This window comes from Mus pahari, chromosome 9, assembly GCF_900095145.1.
Source record: "Mus pahari chromosome 9, PAHARI_EIJ_v1.1, whole genome shotgun sequence".
NCBI classification, from domain to species: domain Eukaryota; kingdom Metazoa; phylum Chordata; class Mammalia; order Rodentia; family Muridae; genus Mus; species Mus pahari.
This window is the reverse complement of record NC_034598.1, coordinates 75164172-75180625: the sequence shown is the minus strand read 5'-3', so window position 1 is coordinate 75180625 and position 16454 is coordinate 75164172. Positions and strand designations below refer to the sequence as shown.

Here is a 16454-nt window from a genome sequence, read left to right as displayed (position 1 = left end):
CGAATGGAGACCTGCAGCTGGTTCATGTAGGAGAAGGAATTTATGATTCGGTTTACAGTAAGAGGAGTTGAGCAAATGGGGGCTGTCAGGAGCAGCTTTGTTGGTGAAGGCAGTACAAGAGTGCGTTGGGTTCAGACCTACATACTGAGATTTGTCCTAGGCAAAGGTGAGAGGGCGGAGCAAAGCGAACCAATCACAGGCACGAGGAAGGGAGCACATGCAAATGCACTGAGATGAGGGCTTTGTGGGGAGCAGGAAAATGACAACCCCTAGAGGATCTTAGGATGTGCCAGGGAAGCCATAATAGACTTTGCTTGGTTCTGGATTCTCTGTGACAAGAGCAGTGGCAAGCCACCAAAAGCTTTTCATCAAAGGAGTGTCTATAAAGGAGAGTGATTCTTATCTTTTGGCTTGTTCTCCTTCGCTATCTAAAGTTAGAAACGTATGCCACTCCTCCGGTACAATTTGCTTGGACAGTGCAGGTTTTTGTTCAGGGTGACTTTTTGAAAAAGAACAGGTTCATGAGGCTAGGGAGGTGGCTCGGTGGTTAAGCCCTTGTTGCGCAAGCATGAGGACCTAAGTTTTGATTGTCAACATGCAGGTGAAATCAAGGCATGAACGCGTAGGGCCGTTCGTTACCCTACCACCAGAAGGGAGAAGACAGGTGTTTATGAGTTCTTAGGCAGTGTAGATGAAACTGGTGTGCTACAGGTTCAGTGAGAGTCCCAGTCTCAAAAAATACAGGCTGACAGATTTCATCTGTAGAGTTCTGTCTTCCCACATATAGCTGAGTGTACCTCATGTACATATGCATAAATACAAATACTTCATACGTAGTATGTGTGTGTGCGCACGCGCGAGCACGCACATGCACACACATACACACGTCCACATAAAATCACCATATGTATTCAAAAGAGGACAACCACAAAGTGGTTAAAAAACAACAACAACAAGACAAGATAGGTCTTGGGTTTAAGGCAAAGATTTATCACACTTATTGTCTAAACTAAATATGCCCAACAACAACAAAAAGTTTAGAGCTCCCCCAATTTTTCCATTAAGTATATTACTATTTTAAAGTGCACAAAAGGCTATTGACTAATAGCATCAGAAGTATAGAAGACTAGATAACTGTAGGAAGGCTTTCTCTCCAACGTACTACTTCTCGAACTCTGAATTGTTTGACAGGGAGTACCTTGCTTCCATGAGAAAACAACCCAGTGCCCCCTTTCTACCAGAATATCATCCAGCCTGATTCTCTGCCTGATATGTGGACCTATGTCTGCTGAAGAATACCAGCTGCAAAGTCCATTATTTCTGAACAGGCCTTAGCTCTGGATGAGCTGACCTATTACCTGTGGTTTACTACCAGCCCTTCCCAATCCCTTTCATGTCTTCCTTACATTCCTTCCACTTTCAAGTCCCTTAACTAGATCACCAAAATGATAGTGTGGTAATGGCAGAATAATGTGTTGCACACTTAGGCATTGCAGACAAAGTAGATCTTAAATAACCTCAGCCCCCGAATTGTAAGTATATGAGAGAATGAACACATGCTAGGTGGCTTGATTTTAAAATGTCACTGTAGGGCTGGAGAGATGGGTGAATGATGAGGAATGCAAATTGATCTTCCAGATGGCCAGATGCAATTCTCAGCACCCACAAGACATCTCACAACCTTCTGTAATTCCATTTCCTTGGGATATGACCCCCTATTCTTATCTCCCTGGGCACCACATAGTGTATAGATATACATACAGCCAAAACACCCATATGTACATATGTATTTGTGTGCATGTACATACATGCATGTATGCATACACACATGTATATACATGCATGTGTACACATATGTACATATATGTATTTACCTATGTATATGTGTATATGAGTATATATACGTACATATGTGTATATACATGTGCACATACATATATGTGTGTATACACATGTATGTGTATATACATATATATGCATATATCTGTAAGTACCTATATATGTACAAATATATATGTATACACACATATATATACATACATGTATACATAGATATATACATATATTCACACACATATATGTATACACATGTATACATACATAAATATGTATATACATATATAATATGTATGTACATATGTATGTACATACATATATAATGTATGTATGCACATATATACACATTTCTATATATGTTTACACATATATATTTAATGTACATGATACACATGCAATTCTTATTTGTTAAATACATGATATTAACACTTGGAAAAGTAAATACTTGACTTCAAAATATTTTTATGACTTTCAATTATTGTTATTATGCATGTATGTGTATGATATATGTGGGGCTTCACACATGCCAAAATGTGTGTATAGAGTAAAGAGGGCAACTTTGTGCAATTGATGCTCTCTTTCCGCTTTTACATGGTTCTGGAGATTTAATCCATGTCCCCAGTTTGCACTCCATTGGCTCACATAAACTAATCTTTTTCTAAAATATTTATTTTTATTTGCATGCATGTGTATGTATCTGTGTGTCTGCTACATGTGTGCCAGTGGCCATAGGATTCAGAAGAGGGTGCTGACTGTCCTGAAACTAGAGTCACATCCATCAACCTAATAGTTCTGACAATCCAACTTGGGACCTCTGGTAAAACAGTAAATGCTTTTAGTAACTGAGCTAACTCTCCAACCTCACAAAGTAACTTTAATAGAGGAAAACACTTGCTATGTTCCAGGTATTCAGATTAAGCATTTCTTTTTAATATTTTATGTATTTATGTTCATCCTTGCCCCATTCTTTCCTGCTTCTTGTTCTTCTTATTTCTTTTGTTCTCTCTTTCTCTTCCTCTTCCTCCTCCTCTATCTCTTCTTCTTCTTCCTTCTTCAGCACAATCTTACTATTTAGCCCTGGCTGGTTTGGAACTCAGAGAGATCCATCGGTCTCCATCTCCTAAATTAAATGTGTGCATAGCCAACCTTTCTTTATATAGCCCAGTTATTTTTTATATTAATTTTGATAAAGACATTTATACAGAAAAAGTTTAAGTGTCAATTTGAAATCACTTATATTCTGCTGATCTATTATATTATTGAATATACTTTTTAGCATAGAGTATATGCTAAATGTTATAAACAAGTTCAGCATTCTGTAAACCATGAACTGCATAATGTCATCTCAGGGCTTTTGTGGTTATAAATGCCTGGCTTTGAATCTTGGAAGCAAGTTCTTACAGCCTACAAGGGGAATCTTAAGGAAAACCAACCTCCCTAAAAATCATCTTTCATTAGATCTCAAGGCAAACTGTAGGGATAAAAATCCTTTGTACATACAACAGGTATTTGATTCTGTCTGACAAACCAAAGACACACTGAAGAGGTTGTACACTGAAGGGGCAACAGTACCAGACAGAAGCCCTTACTTTAAAGAGTTTCCAATGTGATTATAATTGGTACCATAGCCTTCTTGCTTCTTCTGGTCAAACTGGTATGCTGTACCATATTTTTGTTGAGAGGAAAAATCAGTTGTATGATATTTTTAGCTTTTCTTCTGGTCTCCCACACCAAAATGTAATAATCTTGTAACTGAAGGAACTACTGTTCTAGGTGGGAGCTCCCAGCGCAGACTTCCCTCCACAAAGTTGCAGATGAGTGAAGCAGACTGGATATCAGCCCCCAAAGTAGCTATGCCCTCGTGCTTGGCATCTGTGATTTATGCTCCCAACACTTCCGTCAAGAATCCAGAATTCAGGCTGATAAACAATTGCTTTTAATGTGGGGGATATTTTTCTGGATCATTCAGATAAACCAATGCAATTTCCCAATTCCTTAGAAGTGCCATAAGGAGGCAGCCAAGTAGGTAAGGTTGGTCTGATAGAAGACTATCAGTTCAACATTGCTAAGTTCAACATTGCTGACTTTGAAGATAAAGGTGGTTGTGAGTGTAGGAACCTGGGCAGCCTTCAAAGCTGGGAAAGGCAAGGAAATGAATTCTCTCACTCAGCCTGCCTGAGGAATGCAGTCTGGCAACAGCTGGGTTTCCCTCAACAATAGCCATTTTGGACTTCTGACCCACAACACTAAGGTGAACGTGTGACCATTTACAACATTTATTCTGAGTTAAATTCTCATGGCACCAGTAGGCAAGTAGCAAAGTGAGTTTGGCATATTAACTTTTTTTTTTAACAATGGCAACTGAGCTAGTCAAACCAAATTTGGAATACTCCTCTCTCATAAGAATGACTGGACAGTATGCTTATTCCAAAAATTACTGATGGGGATTTGAGTCTAATATTTTCCTTATAAAAATAACAAAATGCTTTTTTTGTTATTCTTCAGTCACCTGTAAAAATATTGAAGGGATTTGGGAACAAGACATTCTTGTTTGCCATATTTTTTTAGAGCAGTATGTCCAAGGTTCTGGATTTGAATCACAACTCTTTTTTGGGGGGGGGAATTAACCTCTTGAGGCTACTTCTTAATCTATAAGATAAGAAACACACACACACACACACACACACACACACACACACTCACCAGGCACACACCAGGCTCTACACACTAGGCCCATGGAAAAGAGATAATTTATGAATAGTTCTTGCACAACACATACTACATAATAAACGATCCATCGCATAATGGTATGAGCTGTTATTATGACCATTGTAATCTTTCTGATTTTTATAAACTTTCCTAACCTAAATGTGGACCTTTCAAAACCCTTTCTGTGAGAACAACCCGCAAGGTTAGTAACCTATCTTTTTCTTTCAATTTTGTTTTCCAGTGGCTCTGTAGTAAACTGTTGAAAACAGGCATCTCCTTTAGTAACATTTGATCCTGAGTTAGTTGTTTTCTTACTAAAGTAACTGAGGGGAAACAAGAGGAAAAAGGGAAGGAAGGAAGGAGAAGGAAGGAAGAAAAGAAGGAAGGAAGAAAAGAAGGAAGGAAGAAGGAAAGAAGAGAAAAGAAAGGAAAGGAAAGGAAAGGAAAGGAAAGGAAAGGAAAGGAAAAGAAAAGAAAAGAAAAGAAAAGAAAAGAAAAGAAAAGAAAAGAAAAGAAAAGAAAAGAAAAAAGAAAAGAAAAACTGGCTAAGACAATGGGATTGTAATTAAACTTTTTTTGTTGGTGGTTCTATTTCCCCGAGGCGAGGTAGAGGAAAAGTCTGCTCAGAACCAAGTGAAGTCTGCCCCACCGCGCCTGCTCCTGAGCCAGGACCCTCTCCACTGCGTGGGGTGCTACACCGGTCCCCAGACAGTGCTGGTGAGCCTGCTGCGGAGCTGGGACTCGAGGAGCCCAGCACGCGGCACGGGCGGCTACTGCAGGTTGCTCAGCCGCATCCAAGACTCCCGGTGCCTCAAGGGACTCTGGCCAGCACCCAGACAGGGGACGCACCAGGCTCGATCGGTCCAACCTCTGGGACGATCTCCGCCCTTCAGCGCGCTCCCGGGTCTCCCGGCCTGGACTCGGTGCGCGGCTCGCCTCCCCGAGGCTCCGGAAGGGAAGGAGGCGTGTCCGGAGCGGGCGGGCGGGCTGGCGGACGGGCGGGAGCTGTATAAAAAGCGCTGGCGGCTCAGCAGCCCGGGCTTCATTTGCTGTCTGTCATCCGGACGGAGAGTGCCGCGGGAAAGCAACGGCCAAGGACGGGGCGCTGCGTTCGAGCTACCCAATGCTGGGACTATCTGCAGCCGCTGCTGGTGCAATATGCTGGAGCTCCAGAACAGCTAAACGGAGTCGCCACACCGCTGCCTGGGCTGGATCGCAGCGCTGCCTTTCCTTATGAAGAAGACACAAGTGAGTAGGGCACGCCCGGGAGGAGCTCGGAAGCTTTCCAAGAAAATCGCTCCGGGAGCCCCGGGGAGCCCGGCGCGCCCTGGGACCGGCAACCCGGCCATGTGGGGCTGCGCTCTCCCGGTGAGCCAGGAGGGTGTGGGAGAGACAAGCGTGGTGTGAGAGCCCGAGCCGCCGCCCCGGGGGTGAGCCCGGGAGCTGGGGAGAGCCAGGGCTGAGAGTGAGCCTGTGGCAAGTTTGCAGCCGCAGCTGCGAAGTTTGAAGCTGTCAGTGGCAAACCGCAGATGCAGGCTACGCTTCCTCGGCCTGGGTATTCGAGTTATCACCGGGAAGGCTTGGGGTTTTATTTTATTTTATTTTTTAAATTTTTAATTTTTTTTTTTTTGGACCGGAGGTCTTTCCCCGTGGATTCGGGGAGATTATGAAACAGCTTCCCACGCGCCACCCTCGCTCGCTCTCGCAGGCAGATTTATCTGTGCAGTCCCCAGGTGGGCGCGGGACGCGGTGCGGACGCGGGCTCAGCCGCTGGAGCGAAGCCAACCCAGAGCTCCTAGGCGGCAGCGCCAGGCGGGGTGCAGAACCTGCCCGGCAGGCGGGGGAAACTTGGCAGCCTGCGGTGTCGGCCGGGTTCACAGCTCTGGGTGGGCTCTCCAGAAAGCTCTAGATGGAGTAGTAGTACTTCCACACTGCATGACAAGACAACCTCTCCCATTACAGAACAGCAAAAGTTCTTTTTTGTTCCTCTCCTTCTCCTTCTCCTTCTCCTTCTCCTTCTCCTTCTCCTTCTCCTTCTCCTTCTCCTTCTCCTCCTTCTCCTCCTTCTCCTTCTTTTCTTCTTCTTCTTCTTCTTCTTCTTCTTCTTCTTCTTCTTCTTCTTCTTCTTCTTCTTCTTCCTCTTCCTCCTCCTCTTCTCTTTTTCCTTCTTTTTCTTCCTACTTCTTCTCCTTTTTTTTTTTTTTTTAAAATGTGCACCTCCTAAAGATAGTTATTGAGATAATGCCCAGGGTCTCTAAATTGCGCTTTATGCATAAAACATAGCCCGGGGGTACAATTATGTCTTTTCTTCGTTGACGGGGGAGGGTGTGTGTGTGGAAAGAGCCACTGTAGTTAATTCTCTTTCTCCTCTATAGTTCTTTCTACCCTCGCGGTTGCTACCTCTTCATGGTTCTTCCTTTCTGAATTGTCCTGTCGTCTGCAGCAGGTTGGGTAAAGCTGCTATTTCAGGTGCCCCGCTCCCTCCATTCTATAAGTGATTGAAATTTCTGAAATGTATGGAAGGGGATGGGATTTGAGGTTTTGTGCTCATTTTCAGCATTGATGAAGGCAGCAACGTGTTGCAAGTAATTTATTAATTACTCATAGGACGTCTTATTTTAAATAGCTATCTATGCTGGGATACCGACGCATTAAGAAACAGCAAGAATAAAGCACCTTTCCCTGCCTTGGAAATGGATAGGGGGGAGGGAACATGGCCTGGCATCCTGGAGATGTTCTTAGAGCAGTTGCCATGAGTGAGGCTGAGGAGAAAGGGAAGGCAGGTATCTGCCCCTGCGTGCAGGTTAGTTTTACCCCAAAGCATCACACCTGAAATCCTTGCTCTTGAGATGAGGATGTTAAGGGTTTCTGCAACAAAGAAAAGTTTCGCCGGGATTGCTTGGTGTGTGCATGCCTTCTGCTTTGTGGAATAATAAACAAGGGTGGGGTACCTATTCCTTTTTAAAAAAGTAGCATCCGCTTCCATGAATAATGGTGGCTGCTCTGAGTGCAGCAGCCTCTGGTACAGGAAGAGAAGTCCAACCAAGTCTTCTTATTTAAACAAGAAAACAGGAGACGGACAAGGTTAATGTCAAAGGACGCCAAAGCAGAGAGCAGTTGAGAGTCAGTAGGATTGATGATCCCTGCGCCCTCTTTGCAAAACAAGCGCGAGCTCTGTAATCTCTTTTCTCGCTTTGATTAAATGGCTGTGTAAATAGGATTACATGGAATAATTCCATTGAAAACTAGAAAGAAGTCGATCTAGCCCGAAACACTGTGGCAGTAGCGGCAGTTAAGTGACTCAGTGCTGCCGACCAGAGATATTTGGGACAGTTAAGTATTTTAGAAATGTGACCTGTTTGGACCAAGTTAAAGTGCAGGCCCTTTGGGGGGTGGGGGTGGGTGGGTAGGGGGATATGCTGCTGATAAAGGGTTTGTAGGCAAAAGAGGGCAGTGCTCTCATTGAATGGAGGCATTCATTCTGTGGAATCCAATGACCTTCAAGGTTTCCTTTAAGGCTACTTCTAGCAATTCACATTCTTGTCCCTGAAAAAGAAGACACTGGAAAGAGCTCAAAAATCAATAAAATAACCCATTGCAGTGAGGGAGGGGATTAGATTCTCTTTCCTATTGTCAAATCTCCTAATCCAAGAGACAGCAAAGAAATTTCCTGGGCCATGCTGAATGTGTAGAGAAAGAATAGTGAAAGGGGACTGGACACAAGCAAGGGCCATGCTGAGTGTGTAGAGAAAGAATAGTGTAAGGGGACTGGACACAAGCAAGATCCAGGCTTCTTTGCTTTTTAAATCTGATGCTATCTTTGCCTGAGAGGAGAATCTATTGTTACGAAAGAGTCTACTGTAAATATGGGATCGATACCAACTTCCCTTATAACCACCCCTGTTCCTATGCTTTTCATTACCCAGTAAATACAAAATAATGAAATGTTAATATTTGAAGGGATTTTCATTTAAATTTTGTAGCTTTGAAAGAATAACGGGGACACCGGGACATTTTGAGCCTTCAGTCAAGCGAATTAAGTGTGAAAATTCCATCAGCAGCCACTTGGGGCTTGAGGGATGACTCTTCGGTTTACTTAGCACCAGGGATGGACATCAGTATTTGGGAAATAAGTACACAAGTCCCAAGGAGCAACCGGGACAACAATGTATGCCTTAAGTTTGTGGTGCTGAATGTATTTTTGAGATCTCTCTTTGTGTGTGTGTGTGTGTGTTTCCAAATGGTAGGAATTTATGATATCTTAAGAAAACTGTGACTCTGGCTCAGAAACAGCTAGCAGCTACTTTTAAAACACCGCGGGATTCTAATAGTTACATTACAATTTGAGAGGCCATACCTTAGTGCAGGTGGCCGGTTACATAAAAGTGCAGTTAGCAGAATGCGCTCATCATGATCGTGACAGTTGTGCTTATGTTTTCAGTTTCCCCACAGGTTTCCAGAGTTGTGGTGAGTGCTGTCAGTCTCAGAAATAAGGAGACAGGAAATATCTGTCTTTAAAACAATGCAGAAAGGTCTATTTCAGGAACACTGAAGCTCCCGGAAAAGAAGCAAATAGAATTTTAGCTTTTACTATACAAGACAAAAAAAAATCCTCTTTTTTTTTTTCTTTTCTTTTTTCTTCTTTTTTGGTCTATGAAGTATTTATCACATGGGTGACAATGGTGGCTACTATATAGAAAAATTAACATATTTGTGAAAAGAGCATTTGAACATCTTGTCCCTGCAGTCACTCAGTTTGCAGTGTGTGCTTCCAATGGTTCTAATTTATGTAGCTTTTAATTGATACGTTCTGCCAAGACTTTCAGACTCAAGTGCTAAGTCGATTACGTTTAACATAAAACAGGGAAAATAACCATATGGAAATCTGAAAGTCGGTGCCAAACCAATTAAAATTGCTAAATTTTATTTATGTCTAACTGTTTGATGGGAAGATAGGGAATTGTGAGCTTACGTTTGTTCTTTAATGACAGGTGATTGATCGGAATCTTACTGCTGCCTTAAGTAACATTAGAAATCAAATCACTGCCAAAATAGCTACTCTTTCAGCTTCGGCCGTTTCTTTCATGTTTCTTATCCTACCTCTTCCTGTTGGTGGAGCACCTAAAATATGCTCAGTGGGAGGACTCTAGTGAAGACCTAAGCTGATGCCTGTTTTACCACTTGTGACACAAACGACCTTAGGCAAACGGTATCTCGGGATTTCCGTTCTGTTATCTGTATGATGTTTGTGAAATAGTTATGAAGATGTCTCTCAGATGGTGGCTGAAAGGTCTCCTGGGAATAAACAACCCTGCCCCTGCATAGTAGCTCACTGGTATTACAGTCTGAAATACATCCCCCAGAAAGGAATTGCCTTGCCACCAGCTTAAAAGTCAGAGGAAAATGACCTCTAAGGAGCAAAGCAGAGAGCAAGCTCTTCTAAATCTGGATCCTTTAATTCAGTGCCTGGCCTTCATTACAAGCTGAGCGTCTGATTAGCAGTTTTCCTTAACACAGGGCCAAACTAGGGGTTGTGCAGACACTAGGATGGTGTGTGGACCTGAGAATGGGAAGCTCTCTGCAGTCCTATTTCAAGTTGGAAGTACAACAGTTGAGAACTGGGGGGGGGGGGGGGGAGGGCAAACAAAAGAGGGAGGGCTCCTTTGATTTACTTTCCTGTTTGTATGCTTGTGCTAAGTTCGTCGTCTGAGGTTCTGAGCATCTCTGTCTTTTTTTAGACTAAGAAGAATTGGCCAGCCTATCCCTGCCTGCTCTTGGACTTGCTCTTCTAATTAAGGATACACATCCCTTTCTTTTTTGTTGTTTGAACCAATAAACAATCAGTCGTCTTTCCCCTCCGTTATCCAAGTCTGCGGACACCTCCCTTTCCCTCAGCTACCTTCCTTAATGGTGCCATCCTTAGATCAGGGTAAACTTTGGATAGAAATCTCTGAGTAGAGATCTCTTATCTGTTAAATATGTGACTCACAGAGCAGCTGCAGAAGTTCTGCCTTTGAGATTAGTCACCTGAATGGTAAAAGAGAACACCCAGATGAGATTCTTGAACAGTCCTCTCCTTTCGGGGCTGTTGTGTAAGTATAGACTCTCCTTTGTGGGGACCATTGACTCCTGCCTTGCTGACTTATAGATGCTGCCAGTCATTTTGCCCTTTCACTTAATTACAGGTATACAAACAAAACAAAACAAAACAAAACAAAAAAACCCTGTTTACTGGGGCCAGGCCTGGCATCATCATTATCCTTCCTTACCTATTTCTTCTGTCGAGAAAAGGTGGGGCATTTCTCATAGAATTAGGCCACCTGGTTCTTTTGGGTTTTTTGTTTTGTTTTGTTTTGTTTTGTTTTTTTTGTTTTGTTTTGTTTTGTTTTTCAAAAAGTGTGACGTGTGTCATCCAAGGGAAGCCTGTTGCATTGCTTTGTGTCCTTTGGCTATATTTTCCTGCTTGTTTTCAGGCTTCTACACGAGCTTGGTTGTTAGGGAGTTGTGTTCTTTTCTTAACTTGAACATTGAGCTGTGTGACTTTGGGGAAATTATTTGGACCTCACTGGACCCGTTTCCTCAACTCAAGGAAAGGAAGGTAGGGCTGGTTATTTCTAAGTGCCTCTGTTTGTAAGCCTCTTTCTCTTCTAAAGTAATACTAATACGGGAGAAGTTTGAACCAGGTGACACAGGAGCCTCCGTTCATTCTCGGATTTATGTTGCTTCGGTGTGCATGCAATATATTACTATTGCCCTGTGATGATGAACCAATCGGGTGATGAGGAAGACATTAAGATTAAAGTTTAGACTGTTCTTCAGGAACTCCATCTACTGAATCCAACAATGTGATTTCTACTAGAAGAGACTTCTACTTTCTTCTTATCATCTGAGGGTGGAAGACCCCTAAAGAGGACCAGAGAGTTCCAGGACATCCATTTTCTGAGGCAGTGCTCCCCTGAGTCTTCCTGCCAGGCTGTAACATCTGTGTAGGGTGAATGCACAAAGCCAACCCAAGGCCATTTTGGTGATGGGGCAGGAAACATGAATAGAGGGACCCCGGAGGAAGGGGCTGTGAACTTTGCTCTGTAACCAGGCACGTGGCCTTGGACCAGCCATTGAGTCTTACCTAGCATCCCTGAGTGGCATCCAAGAGTTAATACTGAGAAGACAGTCGAGATCAGACGTGGCAGCTGAGGCCACCAAAGAGGACAAAGCAGAGAGCTGTGGGGGAAGGCTAGCTCTGTGGTGTGGTGATGTTTCACCAAGTTGTTGCTTGCCTCAGTTGTTGGTTGTTGTTGTTGTTGTTGTTGTTTTTAAGCAGGTTCCAGAGTGTCTCTGGTGCAATCCCTGTCCATCTAATTTCCTTGGCTAATACTAGATGTAGGACTCATGGCCAACAGCCTATTTTCTTTAGATGTCAGAAGCCACTGGTTCTCCTCGTTGACATCAGAATATTCAAAAGCCAGCTGGACCTTCCTGCAGCCAAGAGACTAGAGCTCCCTCAGAAACCCGTGCCACGGCTTGTGGTACTACACTACTGCTGAATTCTGAGGGCTGCCAGAGTGTAATGAGATGCCTATTAAAAGAAAGTTCCCAATCGAGGCGACACTCCAGACAATTAAAACACAAAGACGGCAGCAATGGCTGTCCTTTGGTTATCTGGATGCAAATTTAGTACTTGGCTGTGCACCTGTAGCTGTTGGCTGTGCATGGCTCTCTCGAGGGGCTGTGGATTAGAGCCTGCTCTTGGGAGAGTGATTAGGTGGCCTTTTTGTGTGTTCTCTGTACACAGACGACAGCTGAAACATCTCCTAGTTGCCTCGCAAAGAATGCCTTTGCTCGCTAGGGTAACCGCCTGATTAAAAGGGCGTGAAAAGAACTCAGGCAAACCCCATCTGTCCACAGTATCCACATAGAAAAGCGAGTGTGGGTCTTTTTTTGCAGAAAGGGCATCTCTGGTGTGTAACTGTGTTGCTGTGTAAACCCTGGAGGGAAGAGCAGAGCCTGGCCAGTGTGTGTGGGTCGGGGGTGGGTTGGTTGGCTTTGTACACACTTTATTGTGTTACCACCAGCAGTTCATCTTAGGAACAAAAGCCTCGTGGGTGTTTAGAACTTCTTTGTCCTTTTTCACCATGATGTATATGAAATCTCTGAAGCAAATGATCATTTCCATTTCGGTGTGCTTCCAGGATAAATCCCATCTCATTACTGCTTTGTGTGTGTTTGTGTGCACATAGACAGGATTGCTCCCCACACTCAGAACTGCGGAAGGTCCGCAGAAACGCCACTTTGATGAGCTTTCTGCTTGCTGTATTCTGGGTGTCCTCACCACCCCTAGCGACTACCCTGTAAGAACCACACCAGTTCCTGGATTTTGAAGAAGAGGGTTACCATAGAAAACATGCTTTTGTTGTAAAGGTCTTGCTGCACCCTGGCATCTCTTCTGTGGGTGTTCTGCCTGTTAAACTGTCAAGACTGTTAGCTGGATGAGCCCTGGGAAGGGAGAGTAGAGATATAAACCAGTTTATAGTATGTTCTAGGAAACACAAGGACTGCAACATAGAGCTCAGGAGTCAAATGCACAGCCATTACTTATGCTTCCACATAACGCCACACTAACACTTGTGAAATAATAAACACGTTAGGCAGTACTAGTTTTCACGACCAAGCAAACCTCTGTGGTTGCCTTGGCTGGGATCTGTGACACTTTGCTCAAGTTTATGTTTTGTTCTGTAGGCCTCACCAGAGACCTTTGGTGTGCTCTCCTGAGTGGAGCACTCACCCCATCTCCTTGCTCTCTTGGGTGGAGCACTCACCCCTTCTCTTTGCTCTCCTGAGTAGAGCACTCACCCCATCTCCTTGCTCTCCTTGGTAGAGCATTCACCCCTCACCTTGCTCTTCTGAGTGGAGCACTCACCCCTTCTCTTTGCTCTCCTGAGTGGAGCACTCACCCCATCTCCTTGCTCTCTTGGGTGGAGCACTCACCCCATCTCCTTGCTCTCTTGGGTGGACCACTTACCCCATCACCTTACTCTCTTGGGTGGAACACTTACCCCTTCACTTTGCTCTCCTTGGCAGAGCACTCACCCCTCACCTTACTCTTCTGAGTGGAGCACTCACCCCATCTCCTTGCTCTCTTAGGTGGAGCACTCACCCCTCACCTTCCTCTTCTGAGTGGAGCACTCACCCCTTCATTTTGCTATCCTGAGTGGAGCACTCACCCCATCTCCTTGCTCTTCTGAGTGGGGCACTCACCCCTTCTCTTTGCTCTCCTGAGTGGATCACTCAGCCCATCTCCTTACTCTCCTGAATGGATCATTCACCCCATCTCCTTGTTCTCTGGGGGGAGCACTCACCCCTTCACCTTGCTCTCCTGAGTGGAGCACTCATTCCATCTCCTTGCTGTCTTGGGTGAAGTACTCACCTCATCTCCTTGCTCTCCTGGGTGGAGCACTCACCCCATCTCCTTTCTCTCCTGGATGGAGCACTCACCCCATCTCCTCCATCTCTCCTGCTGTTAAGTGTGGAGAGGAAGAGCTTTGCCTGCTCTGTTGTCAGGTGGTTCCCAGCAGGGGCTGAACTGCAGGGTCATAAAGGTGCCAATCCAAAGGAGAGGATTAACATGGAGTTTTTAATATTTGGATGACATTAATTTTGTGTAGAAATACAATTTACATTGGTTTTTAAAATTGTATAACAAGTTAGTAGTTTTTTTATTTATTTATTTAAGTCCTTTCCAGGAGTATGTTTTAAACCTTTTGTATATATTTATACTGTCTAAAAGCCACAATGATCTATAACCCAATACTACATGGGAACCAGTGGAGACCTCCTCTCCACTTTTAGAGTTATGTTTGGTAATTTACTAAGCTAGATAGTTCATGAAAATGTATATCTCACTGTGAAGAGTTTTAATTTCAAAAATCGGGAATAGCTTCTAATACTTCCAGCTAGTTTTTAAATCTACCATTCACAATGAAAGGCCCTGTCTAAGACCTTTATATGCTTCAACATTTTAAACAATTACATTTTTAAATGCAAAGCTGACTTGACCACTTATTCTCTTTGTGTATCTGCCGACATGGGAATGACTTGGCTTGAAGGATAGGATCAAAATTTCCTATAATCCATGTAAAGTTAGTAACATGTGAAACTGTTTTAAAGTTGCCACCATTGTTTTATAAAACTGAACCACTCTCGTAATAAAACCTGGCAAAACAGTGCTTAGGAGAAAGTAGTTCCGTAATTAATTCATTCATTTAACTTTTCTTCTGGGAGGTGGGTGGTATTTCTTTCAAAATTTTGTTTTGCAGATAAGGAAACCAAAATAAACATTTCTTCAATGAATTTGTGATATTTGCCATTATTGTAACCCAAAGAGAGGTAGTGTGACTCATTAGTGTGCCTTAGTCATTATTTTGGAGATACTAATCCTGTTTACAGGAACACTAAATAAAAAGCAAATGTGATTCAGATAGTGCATACAGCTGCCAGTAGTAGAATCTGGAGAAAAAGTCATAGTTACTGTTGCCTAGCGGAGTGGCTCGTGTTATATGCTCAATCAATACAAAATGAAATAAACATGTCTGATTTAGGCTTTTGACTATTGGCACAATTGTGTGCAACTTTTTCTTTAAAAAAAATACTGCATTAAAAAAAAATAGGACTAGTTTTATATGCAGGTAATTATAGAGGCTACTTTGCTCAACACTTGTAGGAATACTTTTCAGTGAGTAAGTAATTCATTTGTTACTAAGGAGCGCATCCTCTGTGGGGAGGAAAGCTCAGGATGAGATCCAGCCCTGTTTTAGTCACTGGCTTGGTGACCCTTGGTCAGCTTTTTTTTTTTTTTTTTTTCCTCTCTCAGAACTTTACTTTCCCCATATTTAAATGGGCAGAAGTAACTCCAAGGGGTATTCACAGGGCCATCAAATGATAGACTATCTGTTCACCCATGGCCAGTTGTGAACAGCAACCCAAGGGAGTCGCTGCCTAAGAAGGGAGAGAGCAGTTTATTTGGTAAGGATAATAAGAGTCTTTGGGAGGTGACCCTAGTAAGAGGAAGTTAGATTACTGAGTACATTATTACATATGTTGAACTTATCACTGACGGAGACACAGAGTCACAAACTACACAAGATTTTCAAGCAAAACTTATTTTGAAGTCCATAACACCACAAAGTAATTCCTCCCATTTGTCAATCCTGAGTTTTCCCAAATAAAGAAACTAGAGTTCTGATACACTCAAAAGATTTGCTCAGGATTAAGAGGGAAAGAAAGCCAGGAAGTATAAGGGTTTAGATGGGGACGCCACACCTATTGAACCGTAAAGACTAGATTCCTCTAAATCGCTGTCATGTGCTGTCATGCTGCATGCACACATGCTTAGAGACATCACGTGTACTATAGTGCTGTTTCCCCCAAGGCAAGGTACTGAGTGCTTGGTCCCAACTGTAGCGCTTTTAGGAAGCACGAGAGCTTTTGGGAGGTGAACCTTGTCAAAGGAGGTTAGGTTTTAAGTACTTGCTCTTGGAGGGAATATGGAGGCCCTGGAACCTCCTTTTCCTTTCTGACAACCAAGAAGTGAACAGTCCTCAGTCACACCACCACACTACTGAGGTACAGTGTTACCCAAAGCCCAGAACCATGGGGTTAAAATGACCATGTGCTACTGTCTCACAGAGAACTACAAGTTCAAGTGAACCATTCCTCGTTAAAAGTTAATCATCTCAAAATTTCCCCCACAACTAAGGAAATGAACATAAATTGTCAAGGTTTGAGTGGCTGTTGTTGTTGCCCCCTTCCCCTCCCTTTCCCCCTCCTTCTAATCTCCCTCCTTTCAAAGTCCTCTTCCTCCCCTCCTCCCCTTCCCGATGCTCCTCCTCCTCCTCCTCCTCCTCCTCCTCCTC

General features: G+C 43.5%; 1 protein-coding gene across 2 annotated transcripts in view; it reads left to right on the top strand.

Moving 5' to 3' along the window:
• The first annotated feature begins 5578 nt into the window (after positions 1–5578).
• Positions 5579–16454, top strand: part of Kitlg (KIT ligand) — an 84925-nt gene continuing 74049 nt past the window's right edge. For both annotated transcript variants that reach the window (XM_021204451.1, XM_021204450.1), the window contains exon 1: positions 5579–5793. In XM_021204451.1, coding sequence (XP_021060110.1) covers positions 5779–5793 — 15 coding nt within the window. In that variant the 5' untranslated portion in view covers positions 5579–5778. The remainder of the gene's footprint in view (positions 5794–16454) is intronic.